General features: G+C 47.2%; 1 protein-coding gene across 2 annotated transcripts in view; it reads right to left on the bottom strand.

Annotated features, from left to right (window-relative positions):
- Positions 1–24,071, bottom strand: part of DPYSL2 (dihydropyrimidinase like 2) — a 126,693-nt gene that overhangs the window by 43,151 nt on the left and 59,471 nt on the right. For both annotated transcript variants that reach the window (XM_070607288.1, XM_008535477.2), the window contains exons 2-3: positions 21,053–21,141; positions 19,230–19,414 (exon numbers count right to left, since the gene is read on the bottom strand). In XM_070607288.1, coding sequence (XP_070463389.1) covers positions 19,230–19,414; positions 21,053–21,141 — 274 coding nt within the window. The remainder of the gene's footprint in view (positions 1–19,229; positions 19,415–21,052; positions 21,142–24,071) is intronic.

Raw genomic sequence — 24,071 nt, 5'->3', positions numbered from 1 at the left:
GGATGACAGGGATAAGAGATAATAACCCAGATGCAAAGGAGAGCTCCAAGGGAACTTTTCTTTTCGTAAAATTCCTTTAAGTGTAAATACCAAAAACCTGGAAAACCAGAAAGAAATAAGGAAAACTCAAAAATTTTCCGTTATTCCATCATCCAAAGAAAGTTATTATTAATATTTGAGGTATGTCTATCTAATCTTTTTTCCTACCCACTTATACACCCACGTATGTATTTTTTTTACAAAAGTGGTATATAATTTTATAGTATGTAAATTATACTTCAGTAAAGCTCTTTAAAAAAAGTAACATCAAATTGGACACAGTGATCCTGGCCTGCTTTTTTCCATCAATATATTGTGAACATGTTCATATTAATAAATATTTTTCACAATGGTTTTTAATGACTACATACTATTTTGTCCTAGAGATGGCCATAATTTACTTAACCAATCACCTATTTTGGTCTTTTGCGTTGTTTCTAATTTTTTCTCATCATAAACAATGTTACAATGAACATCCTTAGAACTAAATGTTTGCACGTTGACTATTCTGAGTCAAGGGGTATGGATATTTTTTGTTTATAAATTTTTAAAGCTCTTGTTAAATATTGTCTTACTACCCTCTAGAAATGCCTTATCAATGCGAACACCTATCATCAGTTTACGAGAACCCATTTCACTAACCCTAGCAACACCAGGCAGTACAACTCCTTTTCACATGTGAAAATTTAGTAGACAAAAACTTAACCCATTGATATTTGAATTGGTATTTCCTTTATTACTCATTCAGTTGAATATGTTTTCATAAGTTTAACGGCAGAATTATTTCATCCTTATTTATATCCTTTTTCTATTAAAGTGTTCATCTTTTTATCAAAATGTTAAGATCCAGTTGGTTATTTCTGGCATACAGGAAAGCTATAAATTTGGAATACATATTTTTAAAGTGATCATCTTAAGAAGCTTTCTTCTTTGATCCATGATTTTCTTTAGTCAATTCTTTTGCATATTTAAGGTAAACCATCTAATGAACAGCAATCATTTTGTTTTTACTTTCCAATATTTTTACTTCTTATTTTTCTTGTCTTATTACACTGGCTAGGACTCACAGAACAATGTTAAATAACAGTGACAGTAACTGGCATTCTGGTCCCTTACTCATCAGGGAGTAGACACGATGACTCTGTGGGCCGGCCCTGGTGCTGCAGCCCAAGTTCCACGGCCTGGGGATCTGACACAAAACAGAAGTTCAAGGCAAAGGGAGAGCAGTTGCTACGCATTTTCCAGAACTGAACAAAACGCCTTTGAGAAACACATACGATATTGGATACTAAAACAGACCAAATGAAGACAGTGCTAATATTTCCTACAGTAAATCCAAGACTTGACAGGGCAGGGATTAGGCTGAAGATGGCCAGACGTCAGACTTTTCATTAGTCCTGCAGTAAAGAAGTGTTCAAAACATGGCAGCCATGGAGCCTGACAGGCAGCCCACAGCTGATTTCCCAGCTCTGTACTTCATCTGACTCTCTCAAGAGGAGGAAGGCAGGTTCTCCCAGGCATTCCTTCTCCTCCTCCTTCCCCAACTGGGTGCATTTCCTCCTCCTCCAGGGAGGCTTCTGAGACTACCCAGATGGAAGCTGTCCACTTGCCCTTCGGACCTGGCAGAGCACTCACCTGGTTTCTCCTCCTCCTTGGCACGACTTTCTGGGACACAATGACACCTCACTATCCAAATCTGGCCATCTGATTTCTCACTCAAACTCCATAAAATTGCCAAAAAAGACCTCCATTCAGTCAAAACAAACTGTTCTCAGGGAGGGGTGGTTACAGATTCTCACTCAGGGCCCTTCTCTTCCTCCTTCCACATCATGCTGAAGAGCTCAGCCACCTGAGACATCTCAGCCAAGGAAGACGAAGTTGTGAACTTAAACGGCGGAGGGTGGCAACCACAGTCAGGTGCACTAACAGCTCTAAGAAGTGAGAGAGGACAGGAAGGGAGGAGGCCGGAAAATGATAAAATGGAGACAAATATTCCCAATAGCCAGAGACCATTTGAGGAAGTTGTTAAAAACCCAACACTTTGAAGGTAAGCATAGTGCTATAACATAGCTTCACAATAATAGCATGAATCACCAAGGAAGGCTTAAATTATGTTCCATTCCCTTCACTTAGAGGGAAATAGGCACTACCCTTAAAGAGGTATTTTTCATCAAAATAGTAAAAAGTGCTTTTGTTTTAAAGGGTAAATTTTTCAGGAGAGGATGGAAGGGGCCTTTCAGGAAGGGACTTAAAACATTCATCATGTGCCAGGCACATACTCAATACTCTGGCTACTCTATCAAATTTAAGCCGCAGAGTAACCTTGAAACATCGTATTACAGATCAGAAAACTGTGGCTCAGAAGCATCGTATGATTCAGCAATTCCACCTCTGCATGTCTATCCAACAGAATTGAAAGCAAGGACTCAAACAGATATTTGTACACCCCTGTTCACAGCAGCACGATTCACAATGGCCAAAAGTGTCCATTCACAGGTGAGTAGATTTAAAAACGTGGTATGTAGATACAATGAATATGATTCAGCCTTAAAAAGGAATGAAATTCTGACACACGCTGCAACATAGACAAACTTGGAAGACATTACGCTAAGTGAAAGGAGCCAGTGATGAAAGGACAGATACTGTATGATTCTACTGATCTGAGGTCCCTAAGATAGCCAAAGCCATAGAGACAGAAGGTAGAACGGTGGTTGCCAGGGGCTGGGGGGAGAGCAGGTATGGAGAGTTCTTGTTTAATGGGGAGAGTTTTAGTTTGGGAAGATGAAAAAGCTCTGGAGATGGACAGGGGTGATGGTTGAACAACAATGTGAACGTACTTAATGCCATTAAACTGTACACTTAAAAATGGTTAAGAAGGGGGCTGGCCCCATGGCCGAGTGGTTAAGTTTGCGCACTCCGCTGCAGGTGGCCCAGTGTTTTGTTGGTTCGAATCCCAGGTGCGGACATGGCGCTACTCATCAAACCACGCTGAGGCAACGTCCCACATGCCACAACTAGAAGGACCCACAACAAAGAATATACAACTATATACCGGGGGGCTTTGGGGAGAAAAAGGAAAAAAGTAAAATCTTTAAAAGAAAAAAAAATGGTTAAGAAGGTAAATTTTAGTTTATGTATATATTATCACAATTTAAAAAAATAAAGAGGAAGGAAGGAAAGAAAAGAACGAAAACTGCGACTCAGAGAAATGAAAAATACTTGCCCAGCTGGTGTGCGGTAAAGGTAGGACCAACCATGTATGGCCAAATCCAGCCCAAGGCCCCTTCCCGCCACAGCACAGCCCTGGCACACCCCCTGCCCCTAGGGCACACTCCTGCGATGGTCCTCGCACAACAAAGGCTTCACTTCAACGCCCTGCTCCTGCCCTCCAGGAACTGACTCCCTCGAAAAGAAGGTTCCTCCCCAACAGCCTGCAAATTCTTTGCGAACAGGGGCCATATCTGCACTTCTAATGCCTACATTGGTACCTACCACGTGGCCTAATAAACATCAGCTGAGAGGATGAATGGCTGGATGAATGAACAGGGTTTCTTAGCTGTGGAAACCACAGAGGTAACTAAATTTGCTTACACAGGGCAATGGCTATGATGACACTGGGAAAGTGACCACATCCTTTCTTCTCGTTATCACCCGCCATCAGCCCACAACCATGCAGCCTCCCCCACCTGGCACAATATGTATTCTCAGTTCTAGTAGGCGCTCAGCACTGTTAGATCAGAAACATGTGGAAAGCAAGGATGGCGTCACCCTCAAATCCAGCGCATGTCCTGAAACCACGCTTCGTGCCTGATGGCCCCTGATGATAGATACTCAGCAACATGCCAAGCAGGATCAGTACTGGCCACGGAGACAAACAACCAGGGCTTCAGTCCCCATTCGGCTTCATATTAGCTGGGTGTCCTTGGGCAAGTCCTTAACCTTTCAATTCTGCAGTTTCCTTATGGGAAGTGGGGGATATTTCCTGCCCTATCTATCTCACAGAGTGAGAGCGAGGGTCCTAGGAGAGGGCAGCTGTGAGTAAAGGGGCCTGTAACCACAAATGCAGAATGTAACTAGTCTTAGTACTCTCACCTATGGAGAGGGAGCATGGCCATCGGAGGCAAGAATGGACTGGCCTGGGAGAGCACCAGTACTCGGCCAAGAAGGCCCAGGCCTGGCGAGCTACAGAAAGTGTGCCTAGAAGAGGTACACTTAACTACAGGGCCTCTGCCAAGTTCCCTCCCTGGAACAGGACCATTAACCTGCCCACCCCACCATAAAGCAGAATGAAAGATGGTCAAAAAAAGGCAGCAAAACAGAACTCACTCTGGGCCCCACGGTGAGAGGGGAGCAAATCCAGAGGGGCCAGAGGCAGCCATTCCAGCCAGCCAGGAATAGGGAACCCCAGGGAGAGGGCTCCAGGGGCTGTCGGGTGGGAGAGCTGAGAGTCCTGCTTTTCTGGGGTGTCCTTGATTTCAATTATTCTTTCTCATCTCTATGAACATCCTTGTACATTTCACATCAGATGTCCCCTTGCAGGGTCAGGAAAACATACTCAAAACCTAGTTCTCACATCACAGATCAAGAGAAGTTTGACTAAGAGTCAGTGAAGGAGTGGACTGGCCTTAAAATAAAGCCTAAAATGAAAATCACAATGAGATACCACCTCACACCCCCAGGGACGGCTGTAATCAAAATAACAGACAACAACAAGTGTTGACAAGGATGTAGAAAAACTGGACCCCACTGCTGGTGGGGATGAAAAATGGTGCAGCCTCTACAGAAAAGAGTACAGCAGGTCCTCAAAATGTTAAAGATAGCATTACCAAATGACCCAGCAATTCCATTCCTGGATATATACCCAAGAGAATTGAAAACATACATCCACACAAAAACTTGTCCAGAATGATCATTCATTGATAAAAGCCAAAAAGTAGACACAACCCAAATGCCATTAACTGACCAATGGATAAGTAAAATGTAGTACATCCATACAACATATTATTCAGCCATAAAAAGGAATGAAGTATTGACGCACACTACAACATGCATGAGCCTTGAAAACATTATGCCCAGCAAAAGCAGACAGACACAAAAAGCCATATATTGTATGAGTCCATTTATCTGAAATGTCCAGAATAGACAAACCTATAGAGGCAGAAAGTAGATTAGTGCTTGGCATGGGCTGGCGACTGGGGAGCAGCTGCTAACTGGTATGGAGCTTCTTTTTGGGGTGGTAAGAAGGTTCTGAAATTAGACAGTAGTGATAGTTGCAGAATTCTGTGAATACACTAAAAACCCACTGAATTGTACACTTTAGAAGAATGAATTTTATGGTATATAAATGACATATAAATTTTTGAAGAGTCTATATAGTTTGTATAAGCCAACACATAAACACGTGCACATACATAATGAATGAGTGAACGAAGCCTCGGCTGAGAATACTCTATTACTCAGCATCTTTTCTTGATGAAATTCCTAAGAACAAGCAAGAATAGGCTGTTTTTTGCAAACTGACTTAAAGACAGAGAATGAGAGAAAGAAAGGACTGAGCCAATACGGGAAGAGGGAAAACAATCAGGAAATAACATTTCCTGGCACAATCATGGGTGGGAAAACCTATCGGTCGCTAGAGGCCACCTTTACTGGCAAGGAGACAATGGAAAAGGGGCTTTATGTCAGAGAAGCAGAAATGCTGCACAGAACGTGGTTTCTGGATCATCCGACTCTCTCAGAACTAAGACATAAAAGTCAAATGTCCATTTGCACAAGCCAAAGAAACTAGAGAATACGGTTGAGTTAAGAACTTTCCATGCCCCTACATAGGAGAACCTATTTCTTTTTATTTAACAGCTTTTCCAGTCTGTCTTCATGAAGAGGCCTTCCCATTTAATGAAAACTCACATTTCACCACAAAGAAGGATGACATCATCTTCTTCAGCTATTCTCTGGAAGGTAAGCTTTTTCTCAACGATGAGTTTTTGCACAGTGGAAAAGCTTCTGTTTGCATCACCAGCACTCACTGTGGGGAGTGAGCTGAAATGCACATAGCGCACTAGTACAGATAGGAAGGTGCATTATGGGAGAAAGGGCACAGAAGTGGCCTCAGTCCTGCCCCCAAGGTCACACCAGCCCCTGGGCATTAGTTTCTCCACTGCAAAATGAGGAGATTGCAATAAACAATCTCCAAACGTGAGACACAGCCTCACCTGGGGCCCAGTCAGGCAAACAGCCACCCCCAGTAATACAGATTTTGGTGCTGAAGCTTTACCTACCCTTCAAGTCGACCTTTATTTAAAAGCACCTTTTTCTATAATATAAAGATAGAAAATGATCAGCTATCTTGAATCTCCTGCTATGCAGAATATAAAATTCAGCAAATGAATCTTCCTTTTCCAAAGTAAGATGGAAAATACGTTTTTATGGGGCTGGGGGAGAAAACTCTCCAATAAACAGCTGAAAGCCTTCGGCAAGAAAAGAAATTCAGGCGACGGTGAGGACGGGCCACCGTAACATCAAATAAAAGGCCATTCCAGAGCCATGCTGACCATTTAATTGACTCCTGATGAAAGAAGAATAAGAAAAAGGATGGATGATGAAATGAGAGGGTTGCTGAAGTCTATCACCAAAAATAAATTTACCCCTGGGGCTGGCCGTGAGCTGCTTCCACAGCCCAGGGTTCGTGGGTTTGGATCCTGGGCGCAGACCTACACACAAAATCAAGCCACATACAAGATAGAGGAAGATTGGGGCCGGCCCAGTGGCACAGTGGTTAAGTTCACACGTTCCACTTCAGTGGCCTGGGGTTCGCCAGTTCAGATTCCGGGTGTGGACATGGTACCACTTGGCAAGCCATGCTGTGACAGGCGTCCCACATATTAAGCAGAGGAAGATGGGCATGGATGTTAGCTCAGGACCAATCTTCCTCAGCCCAAAAAAGAGGATTGGCAGCAGATGTTACGTCAGGGCTAATCTTCCTCAAAAAAAAAAAAGATAGAGAAAGACTGGAGTGATGTTAGCTCAGGGATAATCTTCCTCAAGCAAAAAGAGAAGATTGGCAATAAATGTTAGCTCAGGGCCAATATTCCTCACCAAAAATAAATACATAAATAAATTTACCCCTTCAAACGTCCCAGTATCCAGGGGTCATGATAGAAAGGTATCAGGAGCAAAACCGGTCTGGAGCGCCTGCTCCTCCCTCCTTCGCAGCCTACCCGCGGCCCGTCGCACCCACCATCTCACCGAATCCTCACGGCCACCCTATTAGGTGAGAGAAGCTGATCCAGGCCCTTCTGACAATTGATAAAACCAAGACAGAGATGTGGGGCAACTGGCCTGAGCTAATACGTAGCAGAGTCAAGAACAGAATTAAGGTCTCCTGATTCCCGGCTCCATGAAGTTGTCGTCAAGAAGTGCAGGCCTCAAATTCTTTCCATTACACCTCATGCTGCTCCTTGGATTATCTCCATGAAGGAGAAAACAATGTGCAGAACAGCAATCCCAACGCTGAGAAATCGTTTGCTTTTTCTCCCTTGTCCCTGCTCCTCCTCAAAAAATGGCATCTGCCTCAGGTGTCTCCCAGCCAGACTGGCGAAGAGCTGAGCCTAATGAACCTCACAGGGGCCACGCCAAAGTGCCTCAGAGGGATGAGGAAAGATGAGACCCAGGCAAGGGCAAGAAGACCCGTGAAGCAGCTTGTGTGACGGAACTCAGCACACTCTGGCCCTGCATGGAAAAGGGCCCCTGGCCTCCCAGAAGAGGATTAAGCTCAGCGGATGAATGCATGGCATCAGTTACTCCTCCCCATTGCCCTCCAAATCCCGGCTGTGATGCAGGGGGAAATCTAGGTCATCAATCCCGTGCTGCTGTTGGGAGACCAGAGATGCTCAACACACCATCTTGGTGAGCATCTGCCCCTACTGGGCACAGCCTCCTGTTTAGTGAGAGACGTTCGCTTTCTGATCACTTTCTCCCTTTATATGACAGAAAAAATACTTTTAAATAAAAGTTGGATGGAAGAGCAAGATAAAGCTTGAACACCAAAATCTTTCTGTTTTTGGGGGATGGATATTAGCTCCACGCCTGACTGCAAACTCCAGGTGGGGGCCGCATCTGGGATGTTTGCAAAGCACCTGGCACAAGCTGGGCACAGAGCAGCATTCACGAGCACACTTTTTCATTGTCAAAAAGCACAGAGTACTCCTTTATTCTGTGGTCTGTGAGTGCCGTTAGCCCGGAGGCTTGGATCAGAATCCCAGGCCCGACACTGGCAAGCTCCGTGGCTTCTCTGGGCTTCCCATTTCCTCATTTATGGCAAGAGGATAAGCCCACCTCTCTTCAGGTTGATAAGGATTAGAAATGGTGTGTACAGGGCTTGTGTGGCACAGAGCCCCAATAAATGATATCCGCTACCTACTCCCTCCAAATTACCATCTTGTGTGCAACAGACGGCGTCATGCAGCTCCTCCCTACGATGCCTTGCAGGTCAGTGGAAGGATCCAGAAAGCAGCCACTGGGTCATTCCCTTTCAGAGCTCATCAGAGAACAAGAGAAGTGAATGCAAGCCCCTTAGAGGAAGAGCCACAGACATCTAAATGTACCTGAGACAGCCCCAGTTTACGTTATTGTCCTGGGGTAACAATTAGTAGCACCCCCTTTCACTCTTAAAAGTACACCCATTTGGACAATGACTTAAATGCCCATCCTACCTACAGGGCTGAAGCCCGCAACTAATTATGTAAAATGACGCTTAAAACACACCACCAATACCATGCCTGAGCTGCTGTACTCTGTCAGGTTTGCATTTAAAACTCTGAAGCAAAAATTGCATTTCCTCTGAGACACGAAGTCCACCGCCTTCTCCTGGGCTGAGAGTGGCCCCAACATATCTATCAACCCCTCAAGGCATCATTTTCTAACTAGACTCTCTTCTTGCCTTAACTACATATCTGTTCTGCCTGCTTTTTTATCCCTCATGATTTGTGCAGCTTATAACCAAGGCAAAAAAAGCACACAAATAACAATCATAAGGACTCCCAGCTGAAGGAAAGGAGCATGAGACGTGCATGTCGAAGAAAAGGCAGCTGTTTGTCTGTCAGAACTGGTCAATCCTGGGTCAGGGACCGGCGCTTTCATCTCCGAGGGGTCCAAGGCAGTCCCTTCATTTGATGCCACGAAAGAGGAATGAGTCACTCACCCCACCCGCCCAGGGAGGAGCGAGCTCCCAGTGCTGCCAGGACTCTCCCGCCACACTGCTCTGAATGTTAGGCTCCATATGACTAAATGCTTCCTTAGCCGAAACACCCACTGGGGAAGAATTTGCCACTAATGCTGCCAGAGGAATGACCCCAGGCGATGCACTGGAAGCTCGTGGAGCTGCAGGGCTGTAGGAAGGTGAATGTGAGGCAGGTTAGTGAGGAATGCAAACTGCCTAACGAGATTGTAATGAATCCACAAGAGAGACTGAGGGGTCCGGGCTTCAAGAGCACAATAACAACCAATTATAAAGTTGGCCTCATTTGAATTCCTTTTTTGGCTGAAAATTCAAATCTAGAAAGGGTTATTGACTTGAGGAGCTGTTTCCTGGTGACATTGCTTTGCATCTGCAGGCCAGGGTGTGTTGTCAAGAAATTCAGGCCCCAAATTTTCCTGCCATTATTTGGAGGGGAAAAAAAAAAAGTGAAAAGTAAAATTTAGTTTTTTGGTATAAGAAGCCATTTTAAAGGGCTTCTTATACGTAGTTGTTTTTCCTGCTATGTTCAAAATAGAAACTCTATCACATGGGCTTGAAGATGAAACAAGCCTTGAACTCTCTTCCTGACCTCACCAAGTGGCAGCACAGAGACACAACCCACCTGAAGTCAGCTGTCACATGACTGTGTCCTTAGATCAGGAGAGGCCCAGCTGCCCAAAGATAGACAGATACATGGATTAGATTAGACAGATGATATATTTTTAGACAGATAACAGGTAGATAATAGATTAGACAGCTAGATATATAGACTAGATAGATGATAGATTAGATAGATAATTGACAGATGGAGAATGATTGATTCACACATGTACCAAAAGTGTCACAATAATCATTTTTAATTAGTATGGCACGAACAATCTCACTCACTTTTCACACAACGCTAAGCAATAGGAATCTACTGTCTCCATTTTACAGATGTGGAAATTCCATCTAGAAATAGATCAGACGACTGCACTCAAACAGAAAGTATTAGAAAGGGGAATTAGACTGAGATCTTCTGATCCCTGGGGCTGGCCCATCCCCGCCCTGTGGTGTTACTTGCAGTCTTGTCCTCTGAAGCAGTGAGTGAATTTCACTCAGCTAGGGGAGGGAGGCTGCGAAGGAAGACCCAAATGGTTGCCTTAAGAGTCCATGATTCCATGTTATTACCAGGCTCTTTTGATTTTTCCCTCACAGGCTCCCCACAAAGAAGGATTCCAGTTCTGACCTATCATTAGAGGGAGATTAGGTCATAAACACTATTGATTCAACCTAAAGACAGTAGGGTTTTCTCAGGGAAACCAGCACAGCAGGTGGCCCACAGGGCTGGGGACAGCAGGTCATACTCCAGCTCCACTCTGCCTCCAGCACTCCCTCTCACCCCACCACCTGGCCCTCTTCCTGCTCCTCGCCTCTTACCCCACTTCCTCCAAGTCCTAACCAGTGCCCTATTAGGGTGTTAGCCAAGTAAAATCTTCCAGGACACCAACGACAACAACTGAAGGAGTAGGAGGCCCTTTTTGATGACGTTAGCTCAGCCTCACCCTGTTGCATAAGCTTTCAGAAGGCCCGTGGCTACAGAATCCACCCACCCCAGGTCGCGACTGCCACAAAGAGGACAGGATACAGCAGGGAGTCAGGGGCAAAGGGCACCTCTAGCTTTTGGAAAACCTTGGCTGACATTCGTTCAGTTTCAGCAGAAGTCCAACTGTGGGACAAGCACGTAGGTCCATGGTTCTTAACCCTGCCCATCACCTAGACGCTTTAAAAACTACCCCTGCGCAGGTCCACCTAAAATAATTAAGTCAGAAGATCTGCTCTCTGTATTTTGTGAAAACTCTCCCGGGGGTTCTAGCCTGCAGTCAGAGTTGGTAACTACTGCCCTGGCTCATTGCCAGATTCCCTTCCCCAGATAGTCAGCCTCAGCCAGAGACCCAACCCCCCGCTGCATCTTCTCTATCATTAGGGGAACATTTACTCACATTTAAAGAAAGCTGCCTCCCAAATGGGTTAACCAGAAAGAACTCTAATTTCTACTCACTATAATTCCCCTGAATCATTAACCACGGCAGCTAAGATGGACTCAAAGCAAGGAATCTGGGTAAATGGCTTCACCTAACAGCAGCAGCAACTCAGAGATGGAGGCCTCAAAACCCAAAGAGATAAATAACCATTTCCCTAGAAATAGCGAGGTCTTCTCAAAGACGAAAACGGGGAAAGGAGGCGAGAGGGCCCAAATGGAGTGATTTGGGGCCAGAGGTATGAGAGTAGGTAGGAAAACGCAAATCCCTTGGCCAACGACTCCCTCAGACAGTCATTTTCCCCTTTAAAACACTGTGTACCATTAATTTTTTAAAGAAGGATAGACTATTCATCTATTATGGGTTCCCATGAAAAGCAAAGCAAACCAATGCAAACCTAGGCAAGTAAAGCGAAAGGAGTGCACTGTCCTGGTTCCCGTCTTGAACAGAAGCAATGTCAAACAAAACCACTGAAAATGTACAGTGTGGTCAGGAGCTTTCTGAAGTGACTAAGCGGGGATGTCCCTTCTTACTAAATACCTCCTTCCCCTACAACTCAGCATGGAAGCTGTGCAGGGACCAGTGATGTTGCCATGGTTTCGAGGGAAGGTAAGCAATGGGGAAGGCAGACATGGAACAGCGCACTTCCTCAAGCCCTAGGATTCCCCAGAGGCAGAGGGGCTGCCAAGACGGGAAGAACAGGGAGAGAGGCGGGGAGGGTCGGGGCTCTCCCACAGCCCACCTTTCCAGCCAGAGCAGCCCTGCTCACATCAGGCTTCTCTGGCAGGTAGGGGGTCCCGTGGAAGATTTCACATGAGAAAAGGGTGGCCCCAGAACAACGACGTCAAAACTATCAAGAGCAGAGGAGCAATGGGGTCGAGGCTCTGGTCCAGACTCATCCAGCTGCTTATCGGGCAGCCAGCACAGGCAGCTTCCATGTACACTGAGGGCCACAGAAAAACTGACAGGGCTTGGGGCCAGCCTGGTGGCGCAGTGGTTAAGCGCACACATTCCACTTCTCGGCAGCCTGGGGTTCACTGATTCGGATCCAGGGTGCGGACACAGCACTGCTTGGCAAAAGCCATGCTGTGGTAGGCATCTCACGTATAAAATAGAGGAAGTTGGGCATGGATGTTAGCTCAGGGCCAGTCTTCCCCAGCAAAAAGAGGAAGATTGGCAGTAGTTAGCTCAGGGCTAATCTTCCTAAAAAAAAAAAAAGAACCTGACAGGGCCTGATCCATGCACTCCAGAAGTCTTTGCCCAGCTCACTCAGCCAGGACACAGAACAAGGGTTTCTTTGGACACATGTGTGTCATGCAGGCTCTTATCTAGCCCCAGGGAACCCTGAGCCCACAGGAGGCTGACCACTGAAAGCCTGTCCCTCACATCCAAAGGCTAGAAAGGCCTTGCTGGAGGCCAGCATTTCCACTTGCCCATCACTACTCCTGGCTCAAGCTGTCACTCTCGGCCACAGGACTGACAGGAAGTTCCAAACAGTTTGAACATCCCACTCCTATGGAAAGTCACAGATGCTGTGGAAGCATCGATTACTGAGACTCTCCCAGCTCTGCACACAACACCCACAGGCAGAGGCAGAACTGAATCGGGGAAGATGCAGATGCCTTCTGAAGAGAAGAAGGCCCACCCTCTTCGAGGGCTGGGGTGATGTCCAAACCATAACTGCCAGCTCTCAGGGCCACAAGCCAGGCAAGAAACCCCTGGGTAGATGCGGGTAACTGCCACAACGTCCATGAAATAGGGCCTGGGGATCCAAACAGGAGTGTCCCTGCTTCTAGAAAGGCCTAGCAGACCCTAAACCCCACCAGGCCATGAGGCTGGCTGGTCGAGCCCAACCCAGTGGTCTCCTTCATGAGAAAAGCATTTAGTAAAGCATATGCGCTGGACCTTGGCGAAGTGCTGTGCTGGTTTCTCAGGATGCTTCAGCTTTTGCACTCTCTTCCTCCATCCTGCTCAGCACCACATCTTAGGTGATGAGTCCAAACTGTCCCAAGGAGTGAACGGATCCTTCTGGTCCAGTCATTCGTGACCAAGATCTGCACAGTGATACCTCAGCAGGCCATCCCACGGTGTTCTGCTTGCAGAAGGCACTCATGTCCTTAGGCGAAACGTGTGAGCTCGCTTATGTGGGGCCTGGGGAGACGCGAGGAGAAGCGGACAGAAAGAGCCCACGCTGACAGACCATTGGATAACGTGGCTTTCTAATCGCCAGGCCACAGGCAGATTCTGTGGCGACAACTTTGGTCCTGGACTTTGAAACTTGAGTCTGATGTGGTCGGGCTTTTTGGTAAACACTTTTTAGCCCGAGTCAAATGGATGATGCAAAGGGAATAATCAAAGTATCAGTTACAGACATTCATATTATAGTGTGTGTGTGTTCACACGTGGACTCTTCAGAAGCCGGGAGCAAACCCAAACGTCACATGGATGAAAAAATGACAAGCAGTGGATGTACCACAGTGACACTCGGAGCCACATAGCCTCAGGAAAGTCCCGCCCGCAGGGCCGTGGGAAGCCACCTTGCCTTTATCCCAGGCCTCCTGCCGCCCAGGCGGGCTCTCTGGCTGGGACAAGCCCAAGGGGTTTTGGGGAATGACCACTGGGTCAGCCATGGTTCTTGGGGCCACTTCTCCACAGATCTGACCCTGCGACTCAGGGAGCAAGCTCTCTCACAGGAGGACCCACGCAGGAGCTGCTGTCCCCACCTCCTTCTGAAAGAACAATCCAGACAAGGGGGCTGTCCCCATGCAAGACCTCAGGGCGACGCCGAGGATCTGGGCTTTCCCCTCCTGTCTCCTCCCCCAACTACCGAGACAGTCGACTGGCTGACCAGTGACTCAGGGGCTGGGGCAGCAGAAACAGGGGGCTGCTGAAGAGACAGCTGCGTGGGTCGAAATGAACACAATTAACAGACATGTAAATCCTCCTCCCACCCCAGGATGCTCAGTCCTCTGACATCACACTCAGATGGAGCAGGAAACCAAGTCCCATTAGCATATCCATTCATTCATTCATTCATTCAACAGCAGGCATTAATGGAGTGCCTCAGGAGGGAAACCCTGCTGGGGGGGTGGGGAATACTAAAACGAAAGGGACACAGGGGACTTGATCAAGCTGTAACACAGGATGAATGTCATAAGGGCCACGGGATAAAAACCCAGTGTTTGCCGAAGTGCAAAGAAGAGGTCACAGACGACAATGAAGGGGGCTGAGCAGGGGCTTCAGGCCAGAGGTGGCACCTCAGCTGGGCCTCGAAGGGTACGAAGATTCTCAGAGGCAGAAAAAAGAAGGGCAGGGCATTCCTGGCTGAGCTGACTACATCAGTCTGGGCAGCAGGACGGGGCCCCATCACGGAGGGCTCTGCCGCTTGGGCTGCATTCTCCAAGCAAGAGGGAGATCACCACTGTGCTGGAGAAAAAGCTGGGCTGCCAGGAGGCTGTGGGCCGCAGAGGCGGGATGTCAGGGGCAGTGAGAGCCCTGAGAAGGCTGGGGCAAAAATCCAGTAGAGATGACAAAGGTCTGAATCAGTGGCAGTAAAGGAGCGGGCGCAAGAGATAAGACTGAGACAAAATGAACTCAATTCAGCACAGGGTGAGTGCAGATCCAAGCCAGCATGACATGAGGGCAGCCCTCCTGGGACTGGGTTCTGGAAGAGACCCAGGAGTGCGGGGGAGGACGGTGCCTCTGAATGGGGATGGCTGGATGGAGGAACCCGAGGCACCTCCGGAGAGCCCCATGTAACAGTGTGTGACAGGTCCAGAGTGGAGGAGACAGGGGCCCTTCCAGCACTGCAGCAGTGGCCTGTCCTCGCCTCTCTGTGCTCAGGCAGATCCTGATCTCTGCCTGACTGATCTCTGCCTGACGGCAGCACCCCGGGGGCGGGGAGGAAGTCCTCCTGGGCGTGTGGTGCTCAGGCCTCCACACCCTCAGGGAAAGCCATGAGCTCAGGGTAGCAGAAATCAGTCAGGCTCTCTTCTCTGACCCATGCTTTCTGATCCTCGGGGATCTAGAGTCCACAGACCTGGCCTGGACTCCGGAGATCCATACTTCCAAACAACTCCCCAGGTGCACTTTACAATCGCCAGTTAAAATGCAGATTCAGGTCAACTCTCTACTTCAATAGGTTGGGTGGGGCCCAGGAAGCTGAATTTTTAAGATGCACCCCAAGTGACAAGGGGGTTCACAGTCTGCTGACTCTGCTTGGAGAAGCCCTGTGCCCAGATGTTCAGATCAGACTCTCCTGCAGCTGGAGCCTCCTTGCTCTGGCTCTGCTGGGAAAGTAGGGATCCAGAGGGGGTCTCTACAGAGGCGGGGGTCTGCTGGCACTGAATGTGGGATGGAGTAACCATAACTACCACATCTGCATGCTCACTACGGGCCAGCTTCTGTTCTGGGGCCTCCACACTCAACCTCAGTAACAAGTGTCCCCATTTTGTAAGTGAGACAACTGAGGCTTAAAGCAAAGGTCACATAGCTGGCAGGCGGTGGAACCAGAGCTGCAGGTATGTGTTCCACACCTGCCCCCTGCACTGAGTCACAGGGTAAGTACTGGCCCTTCCCTTTGGCCTCATTCTTCCCCAGCTGCTTCCCAGAGACTCTGGGGTCTTAACTCTGAGGATCACAAAGCCCCCAGGAGGCCAGAAGGGTTTTCCCCAAGCAGCCACCCTGCCACCTCTAGGACCCCTCGGCCGCTCTGGATGCCGTCTGCACGATGCGTCTGGAGCCACTGCCCACCCAGCACTGAACAGAAAGGGCAAAGGGCGTTCCCTCTGCCCTGCGCTGGGTGCCCCACACAAAGATCTCATTGTACATCCCTCAATGGGCAGCTCTGTCTGACGGCAATAATATTATTTTCTGCTGCTGCTGTGTCACCCCCATTTTTAAACTGGGAATATTTGGCTATATTTTCCTCTGCAGCCAGTGCCACTTCAGATAGAAATGAAGCCTCCAGGTTCCATGACCTGAGAAACACACAGCAGGGGACAGGTGAAGACTCGCCTGCAGGGGCAGGCGACCTGGCCTGGAGAAGCTCAGAAAGACGGGAGGACGGGGGTGCGGGCGGCGTATCAATTTACTTCAATGGCTTGTTTCTGCAAGTTTTCACTTGAATCTCTTCAAAGCACCCAAAGCATTTATTTCTGGCCTTGATACCCATTAAAGAAGCTACAATCTCACTGGAGCGGGTTGTAGGTACCAACGAAGTCACATGAAGCTAGCTATTCCTCTTTGCAAGGCTCCTCCTCTGTAAAGCATGCCCCAGACGCTCACTCACTTGAAGCCATGCAGGATGTACGAGCAGCAAGCGGGAAAAACATCCCGATTTCCTCCTCCGTGTTATCACCACTGTCTCCTGAGGGGAGGGCAGGCTAGTGGGAATTCTATAGAGCCCAGTAGCCACAGCGGTTATTTGCAAGAGTAGTTAATATTTTTCTCAGGCCATAAAAGTATTGGAATTTGGGGGTGTGACAACTCTGACCACATCCCCATCACCTCTGATTACTTTCACTCTCTGGCGGTTTGTTCATTAAATCCTCTGACTCTAACCCAACCGAGTGCATCAGAGACCCCGCGTTAACATTCAGTCGCATTCTGCCCAACTGAGCAGGGCTGGTGGTCTGCCTCCTCACTTCTGCCTCATTCTGCTCTGCCACAAGGCTCTGCTGACTATTCCGGGCCCCCTGGGCCAGGTGCAGGACTTGTTGAGACGTCTCTTGTCCCCGTACAGAAGGAACCAACAGGAATGAAGAGGAAGAAGCCCACAGCCACTGAGAAAGATGGCCAAAGAGAAAGTCAGGGCATCGGCAAGAAGGAAGGGATGTGCCCACATGGAGAAGGGGAAGCAGAAAAGGGATGGAAGCAGAGGAGGGATCAAAGAATGGGTCAGGTGTGAGGAATACCCAAGAGGAGAAATCAGACGATGGGGTCTTTCGAGTAAGTCTGAGAGAAAACAGGCCCTTTGTGGATCTGCTGAGCGAAGTCCATTGGTTAGAGGCAGACTCTGGCTCGGAGCTCAGTGAACTAGCACCTGTGGGACCTGGAGAGGACATCCAGGATCATCCAGTGCCCATCCTTCCTTGTGCAGATGAGCAGCCCAAAGAAGTGAAGACACTTACCCGAGGTCACACAGCAAGTCAGTGTTGAAGGGAGACCAGAACTCCAGATGCCTGGTTGGGGCGTTTCCACTACAGAGGGCTCCCACCCAGCAATTCCTCCAATGACAGACATCACTGACCACTCCCTCGGGAAATATTACTTGTGGATTATTAATACTCTGTGACCAATGCATGGGTCTACAGGGCCCTCACACAAATGCCAAACTGAGGCAGATTATAACCTTGACTTGGCCTTCCAGGCTGACACCCAAACAGTCTGTGCGGCTCCACAGCCAGCCCTGGAGGCGGGCCAGAAATGCCCACTGGTGCCAAGTGAGGCCAGACAGAGACCACTGACAAAATGGCGGGCTTCTCCATGTGGTGAGAGTCCCGAGGTGCGTGTGGAGGCCCTCCTTGGGAAGGGCACCCATTAGATTAGAAGGTGATATGTGCAGCAAGAATGAGGCAGTGAGTCCTAAACCTGGAGGCTCTGTCTGGGCAGCGATGAGGATGCTGAAACAGAAGAGAGCGGTCCCTGATCCTCCAGGACCGAGATAAGACCAGAAGCTGAGTGTGTGACTTAAAACGCAGGGAGCCCACACTAGGAGGGGATGGCAGGGCAAGGTTCTCCTAGATGGTAGGACAGAAAATAGGAAGCTTAGAGCAGACACCCAAGTTACAGTTAAAAAGACCAACATTCCGAAAAATAACCAGTAAGCTAGTTTCTCTAAAGCACAAATAGATAAGTTCTTTCTACTGTGACCCTCTTCTGAACTGAACTGTAAGCTTTTATGACAGACTGTAGATTGACTTTCACTCTTGGATAAAAATCGTATTATTTTTTTTTAAATATGTGTCTGATGGGCCAGTGTGCAACTTGCCTCCCTCCTCAAAAACAAAATGATATTTGTCAAAGGGACAATCAATGGGCACACTGGAAACTGACCATTCACAAGCAACGTGTGCTACGACCCCAGGAGGCAGACTTTAGATTTGGCTGAAGGAAAAGCACAAATCCTTCGGAGCAGCACATAAAGGGCATCTGGCTGGTGGTGGTGGCAATTTTCATATCTAAATGGCAATTAACAATATCTGTGGGGGCTGGCTCCGTGGCTGAGTGGTTAAGCTCACGCGTTCCGCTGCGGCGGCCCAGGGTTCGGATCCTGGGCGCGGACATGGCACCGCTCGTCAGGCCACGTTGAGGCGGCATCCTACATCCTACAACTAGAAGGACCTGCAACTAAGATATACAGCTGTGTGCAGGCGGGGTTTGGGGAGACAAAGCAGGAAAAAAAAAAAAAAAAACCAATATCTGTGGGTCCTTCTCCAAGCAGGACTGCCCAATCCATTTATGTCAAAGCAAGCCAGGAAGCATCCCCCGCATTTGACTTCCTATCATTTGCCGCACTCCACTCTCATTCCACGATGCACCCTCAGGAATTCTTTAAAAATCAAAATCAAGTACTTACGAGCAAAGGCTCAACATTAATAGCTTTGAAGATTACTCCAAATGCTATTTTCAAAGTAACCACAATCAAATCACATTTTCGGGTTAAGGAAGACAAAAGCTCTCAAGCAGAAAAAGAAAGGAGCCACTCCTTTTATCCAGCCCAAGTTCTCCAGAAGCAAATTCTCAAGTTCAACTGGAAAACTCAGAGTCGGACAGAAAATGAGGAGAAGGAGACGAGACAAAGGCTGGCCCACCCCAGCCCCTTATGTGGTAGATCAGCCCACTGCCACTTCAGCAGCTTCAAGAAGGAAAGAATCCAACAGCACAGACCCGTGTTCCCAAGCACTAAGATGATCACATTTAAGCTGTCTTACTGATCATGGTGGTCCCCCCAGCCAGGGCTGCCTTGGTGCCTTGAAAGAAGTCATCGGCGGAGGTCATTCCCTGGTCAGGCATCTGGAAGCGGGTATGGACGTCAATCCCTCCAGGGATCACCATCCTGGAATGGGCTTCAATGGTCTTCACTCCTCCTGGTACAATCAGGTTTTCTCCTATTTGCCTAAATAAACAGGGTGGGTGATAATGGTTGTAAATGAAACATCCTTGAATCAAATGGAATCTGACAGACACTTTCACCAAGCTAAAAACTCTCCTTCCCTACATTCTGCAGACTTGCTGTCATTCATAGGTGTGCTCCCTGCCCCCTACCCCCATCTAAGAGGCAACGCAGAGCATACTAGACAACAAAATTTAAATAAAGCCTCAGAGGCTCCGATCAAAGAGGTTTATCTACCAGAAAACCCCTAAGATCAAATGATAACAAGGCCCCAGGATATTTACACAAAATGCCTACACTTTCTCCATAACATCTATCTTTCCAATACAGAGAAAACAGATGGAAGAGTCGGGGTAGAACAAAACAAAGCAGCAATAATAATAATAACAGAACACTAAGATTGAAACTATAAATTTGGAAGTAGGTGATCAGCAACTCAAATAATAAAAGCAGAAAAATTAATACTTATTATGTTGGGGGATATGGATTCATTTCCAATTTTTTAAAAATATCTTTGCTACATCTTTCTACCAGTTTTTTTTTCCAAAGGAAAAAGTAATCAAGGAGGGGTTGATAAAGTTCTAAAACAAATTAGTGACGACTAAAAATAGCACACAGTCTTGCTCACTTCTAGGCCAGTGTCTTTCCGCTGGACCAGATCATGCTGCCTTCTAATTGGGGGAAAATGGAACATGAAAGTCATGGTATTTGAGAGCCTGGAGCCGAGACTGTCACAAGCAAACACACATGGAGAAAACATTAAATGTGGAAACGTTAAAACCTATTTTAGGTTCATAAATCAGGGTGTGAGTTTCCAGGCAACCAACACATCCACCCCGGTTTTCCACTCCTCTGACTGGCTTGCTGCTCACACTTGATGAATGCTGCTTATTTAAAAGATGTCATTTGCTGCAGTGTTTGTCTTTAAACAGATGTGCTCTTTCTCCAGAGCCCTGTGAGCTGTCCCAGTCGGAAGGGCACGAGAACACTGGTATGTACTCAGCTCACTTAACCCTCTAGCACCCAAAACTACCCTAATTCAGTAACTGCTCTGTTGTCTCTCCTTTGTAACACAATATACAATAAACAGAAGAGCAGTCTTATTTGTGTTTGTTACCACTTGAAGACTGAAACCTAAAATTCTCTGGGGGTGAGGCAGTAATTTGTCTATGTTACTTGGTAATTAATTGGTGTCCTCTGGCCCCAACAACTTGGATTCTTGATTAAGAAAGCAGATGTGCTATGTTGACAGAAGAAGCTGCATTCCACGTTCCTGTCCTTCAACTGGGCAATCCATCCCAAACAACCACATTCTGGGAAAACCTTTAATATATTCAATAGACCACAAAACAAGTATTTGAGCTGACAACCAGAAGATATTGTGTCACCTGGGTTAAAAATAGTAAATTATATAACACCTAAGGAAATGGGTAGGCATTTAATTATGACTTTGCATTTAATTTGAGACTTTCAAATCTGGGTTTTCAAATTCACTAATTATCACCAATCAAAACGGACTTAGATCCTAAGTTAGTCACTCTCTGAAGTCACTAAAGCTTGACACTATGTATGTGAATTGTAGGTAATGCCTAAGAACACTGGAAGGGACACAAATTTGTCTATATAATTGGTTCCACTTACTTGATCAACCCATCTTCCATGTATATGTCTGCATAGAACGACTGGTCATCATTAACAATTTTACCTCCTTTGATCAGAAGACGATCACTCTGAAACAAAGAAGCAGTAAGGTCACAATACATACCTGAGCCATGGAGAACATTGGTACTAAGAAAAATGAGCTAAGGACACATTATCACTATGCAAAAGTGATGCTCAAAATGAGCCAATTTGGGAAAGGTTCAGCAACAAAGATGAACCTGTTTGTGGCAACCTATTCATCACCTGATGAGTCAGAACATACTGACAAAGCTCAAAGCTTATCCTAGTTTTAAAAAAAAACAAAAACTCTCTCTCCCCATTAGACCTGCAACCAAAAAAAAAAGTCTAACAATCTCCCTTTAAAGGGCAGTGAAAACATTTCAGATAAAGAAGACAATACTTTTTAAATGGCTTTAGGCTAAATTCCATTAAAAAAAAAATACACCCACATATAGGGAAGTCAATCCTTGGCAAGGCTTGTGTCGGGGAAAATTAACCAAAAGTCTGTTGTCATGGAATACTCTACACAAACACACTTAGTTCAACCATAGTGAGGTTTCAATTCGATTTAGTATCTTCTTATTTGCATTTATCTTTGAGCTAAATCACAGCAATTGTAGCAGACAGAAAAGAACACTTCAAATATGCACCATTTTAACAAGTAAGCTGTTAAGAAAAAGGTAAAGTTTTACGATAAAATAGATGAGATGGCAAATTCTAAAATCTAACACCACTATGGATTGTTGATGCAGTTAGATTTCAATTGGTGCAAAAAATACATAACAAGCAACACATGAGGGCCAGGAATGCAACAGAAATGTTACATTATGACTCGTCTCTATCCCAAATGCTGTTGATGGGATGGCTGTGTTCAACGATTCACCCACACCTGTGCTACTCCAGACTGAGTTTCAATGTTACAACGTACAAAGTTGAACCACAGATTGCCCTTTTAACAGGCAAAACATTTTAAAGGCTGGTATTCCTTTTGACAATAGTTAACTCAAAATTCAGATACCAACAACATTCTCAGCATGGGTTACTTATATTTAGCACCTACCAGGACAAGAAAATTATAGGAAACCTCTAAAAAAATATATAAACTATTAGAGATCCAGGAAAAGAAGGCACTTTTACATGTAAACGCACACCCATGGGTTTAGAAAGTATTTATTGGTTTTCTAACATAATGAAAACAGTAAGATCATTTTAATTTTGTACAAAGATACTTTAGAAAGTCAAATGGGAATATACAGTCAACAACAATTCCTGCACTTGCATAAGGTAAGTGTAAAGACCTTCACAAAATCCTATCATCTACACGTCACCAAAGCTGCAAAACAAATATGTGAGGTGGGTGGAGATTCTTATTCCCATGACACTTAAAGCAACTGAGGCTCAGAGAGGGTGCGAAGCTTGCCCAAGGTCACGGGATCCAGTGCACTTTCCTCTATCTATAAAGATCTCCCTTCTCCCCCAATATCCAGCTTTGACAGAATAAATATTGCCTGGGAGGCAAGGAGAAGCCCTGCCCTTCACCACCTGCTCCCTTAGTCACTGCGCCACCTTTCTCCGTCATCACTGCGAATCCCCGAGCCAACATCATGCCGAGAAAAAAATGAAACATCACAGCCCCGTTCAGTGGAGCGCCTTCCAGAAGGCTTCTTACATAAGAGGCTGGACGTGGTGATGGAGGGAGAGACAGCAATGCTATAGGTCCTACGAGAATGCAAGCAGATTTTTTAAACTGTAGAGGGGGCGCTCTTTTGAAAGTCGGTCTTGTTGATTGTTTGCTTTTTAAATGTTTTCTTCCCCACACTGTCAAAATGAAACTGCCTTTTTCATTCACTAAGACAGCAAATTATTTGAAGCTTGCAGCAAATCTGCTCCCCACCCCCACTCCCCGGACTTCTTCCTCTACTGCAAAGAACACAAAATGTTGGGTTCCCCTGCGTCCGGCCCTTTGGGATTTGGGGTCTTTGGCCTTCAAAAAAAAGCCAGTACCCACCCGGCTGTAGAACAGCCCAGCTCATCCTAGCCAGTCCTCCCGAGCACACGCCCCCTCTCCTGTGCATTTGTTCCCACACCTCTCGCCTGCGGATGGGTGTGCCTCGTGCATCCAGAGGAAGACGGGGTGCCCGTGGCTAAGGAGGCAACCAGAGTAAAAGTGCGCCCTCAAATCCAGCCCTAAAAACCTCGAGACATGTCAAAGATACTTTCAGTCTCTGCCTCAGTCCTGGGTTCCACACCAGCAATCAGCTGGTCAACTGTAACGGCACATCATTATATAACAATGAATTTCCCTCGCGTTCCTCCCTCCCCGGGATTTCATTCAGACATGTAGAGAACTAGGACTGGCGAGATTTTTCCAGGAAAGGATGGGGAGGGGGTGGAGGTGGGGGCAGGGGAGCGGCGTGAGCGAAAACCTGCGTTCATCGCAAAAGCGTCGCAAACAGATCGCTTAGATGTTTTTCTCATGATTTACAAACTAACACCCCCCGGCCCCAGAACTGCGCCGACACCTCCGGCCGCTGCGATCATTGTCTGGCCGAGGCCGAGCCATCTGCTCGGCGCGTCGCGCAGCGCCATTACCTCCCCGAGCCCGGCTCGGCGCTGTCCCCAACGCCCACCCTCCCAGCCCGCTTTGTATGCGCCAACACAGACGCCTCCGCGGCTGCAGAAGGGGCAGAAGGAGACAAGAAAGCTAGCCTAGAGCCCTCCCAGGGTCCCAGCCCCAAAGCAGAAGGCTCGAGAAAGCCGAGAAGGCCACCAAAAACCAGTCCAGGGCAGCAAAACGCCCACGACTGGCCCCCCACCCTCCTCTCCCGCTCATCACCGCGTCCCTGTTTTTCCTTCCCGTTTCCACATCATCCCGGTACACCCTGCCCTTTTCAGCATCCCTCTGCGCTGTCATTACGCCTCTAAGGCTGAAACCCGCTTTTTCTAAAGAGCCGGAGGAAGCCTTCAGAAAGCCGTTTATGGTGAGGGCGGGAGACAC

The sequence above is a fragment of the Equus przewalskii genome, chromosome 2 (assembly GCF_037783145.1).
Source record: "Equus przewalskii isolate Varuska chromosome 2, EquPr2, whole genome shotgun sequence".
In the NCBI taxonomy this organism is placed as follows: domain Eukaryota; kingdom Metazoa; phylum Chordata; class Mammalia; order Perissodactyla; family Equidae; genus Equus; species Equus przewalskii.
Note: the sequence above shows the minus strand (reverse complement) of the source record. Positions and strands in the feature narration are given on the sequence as shown.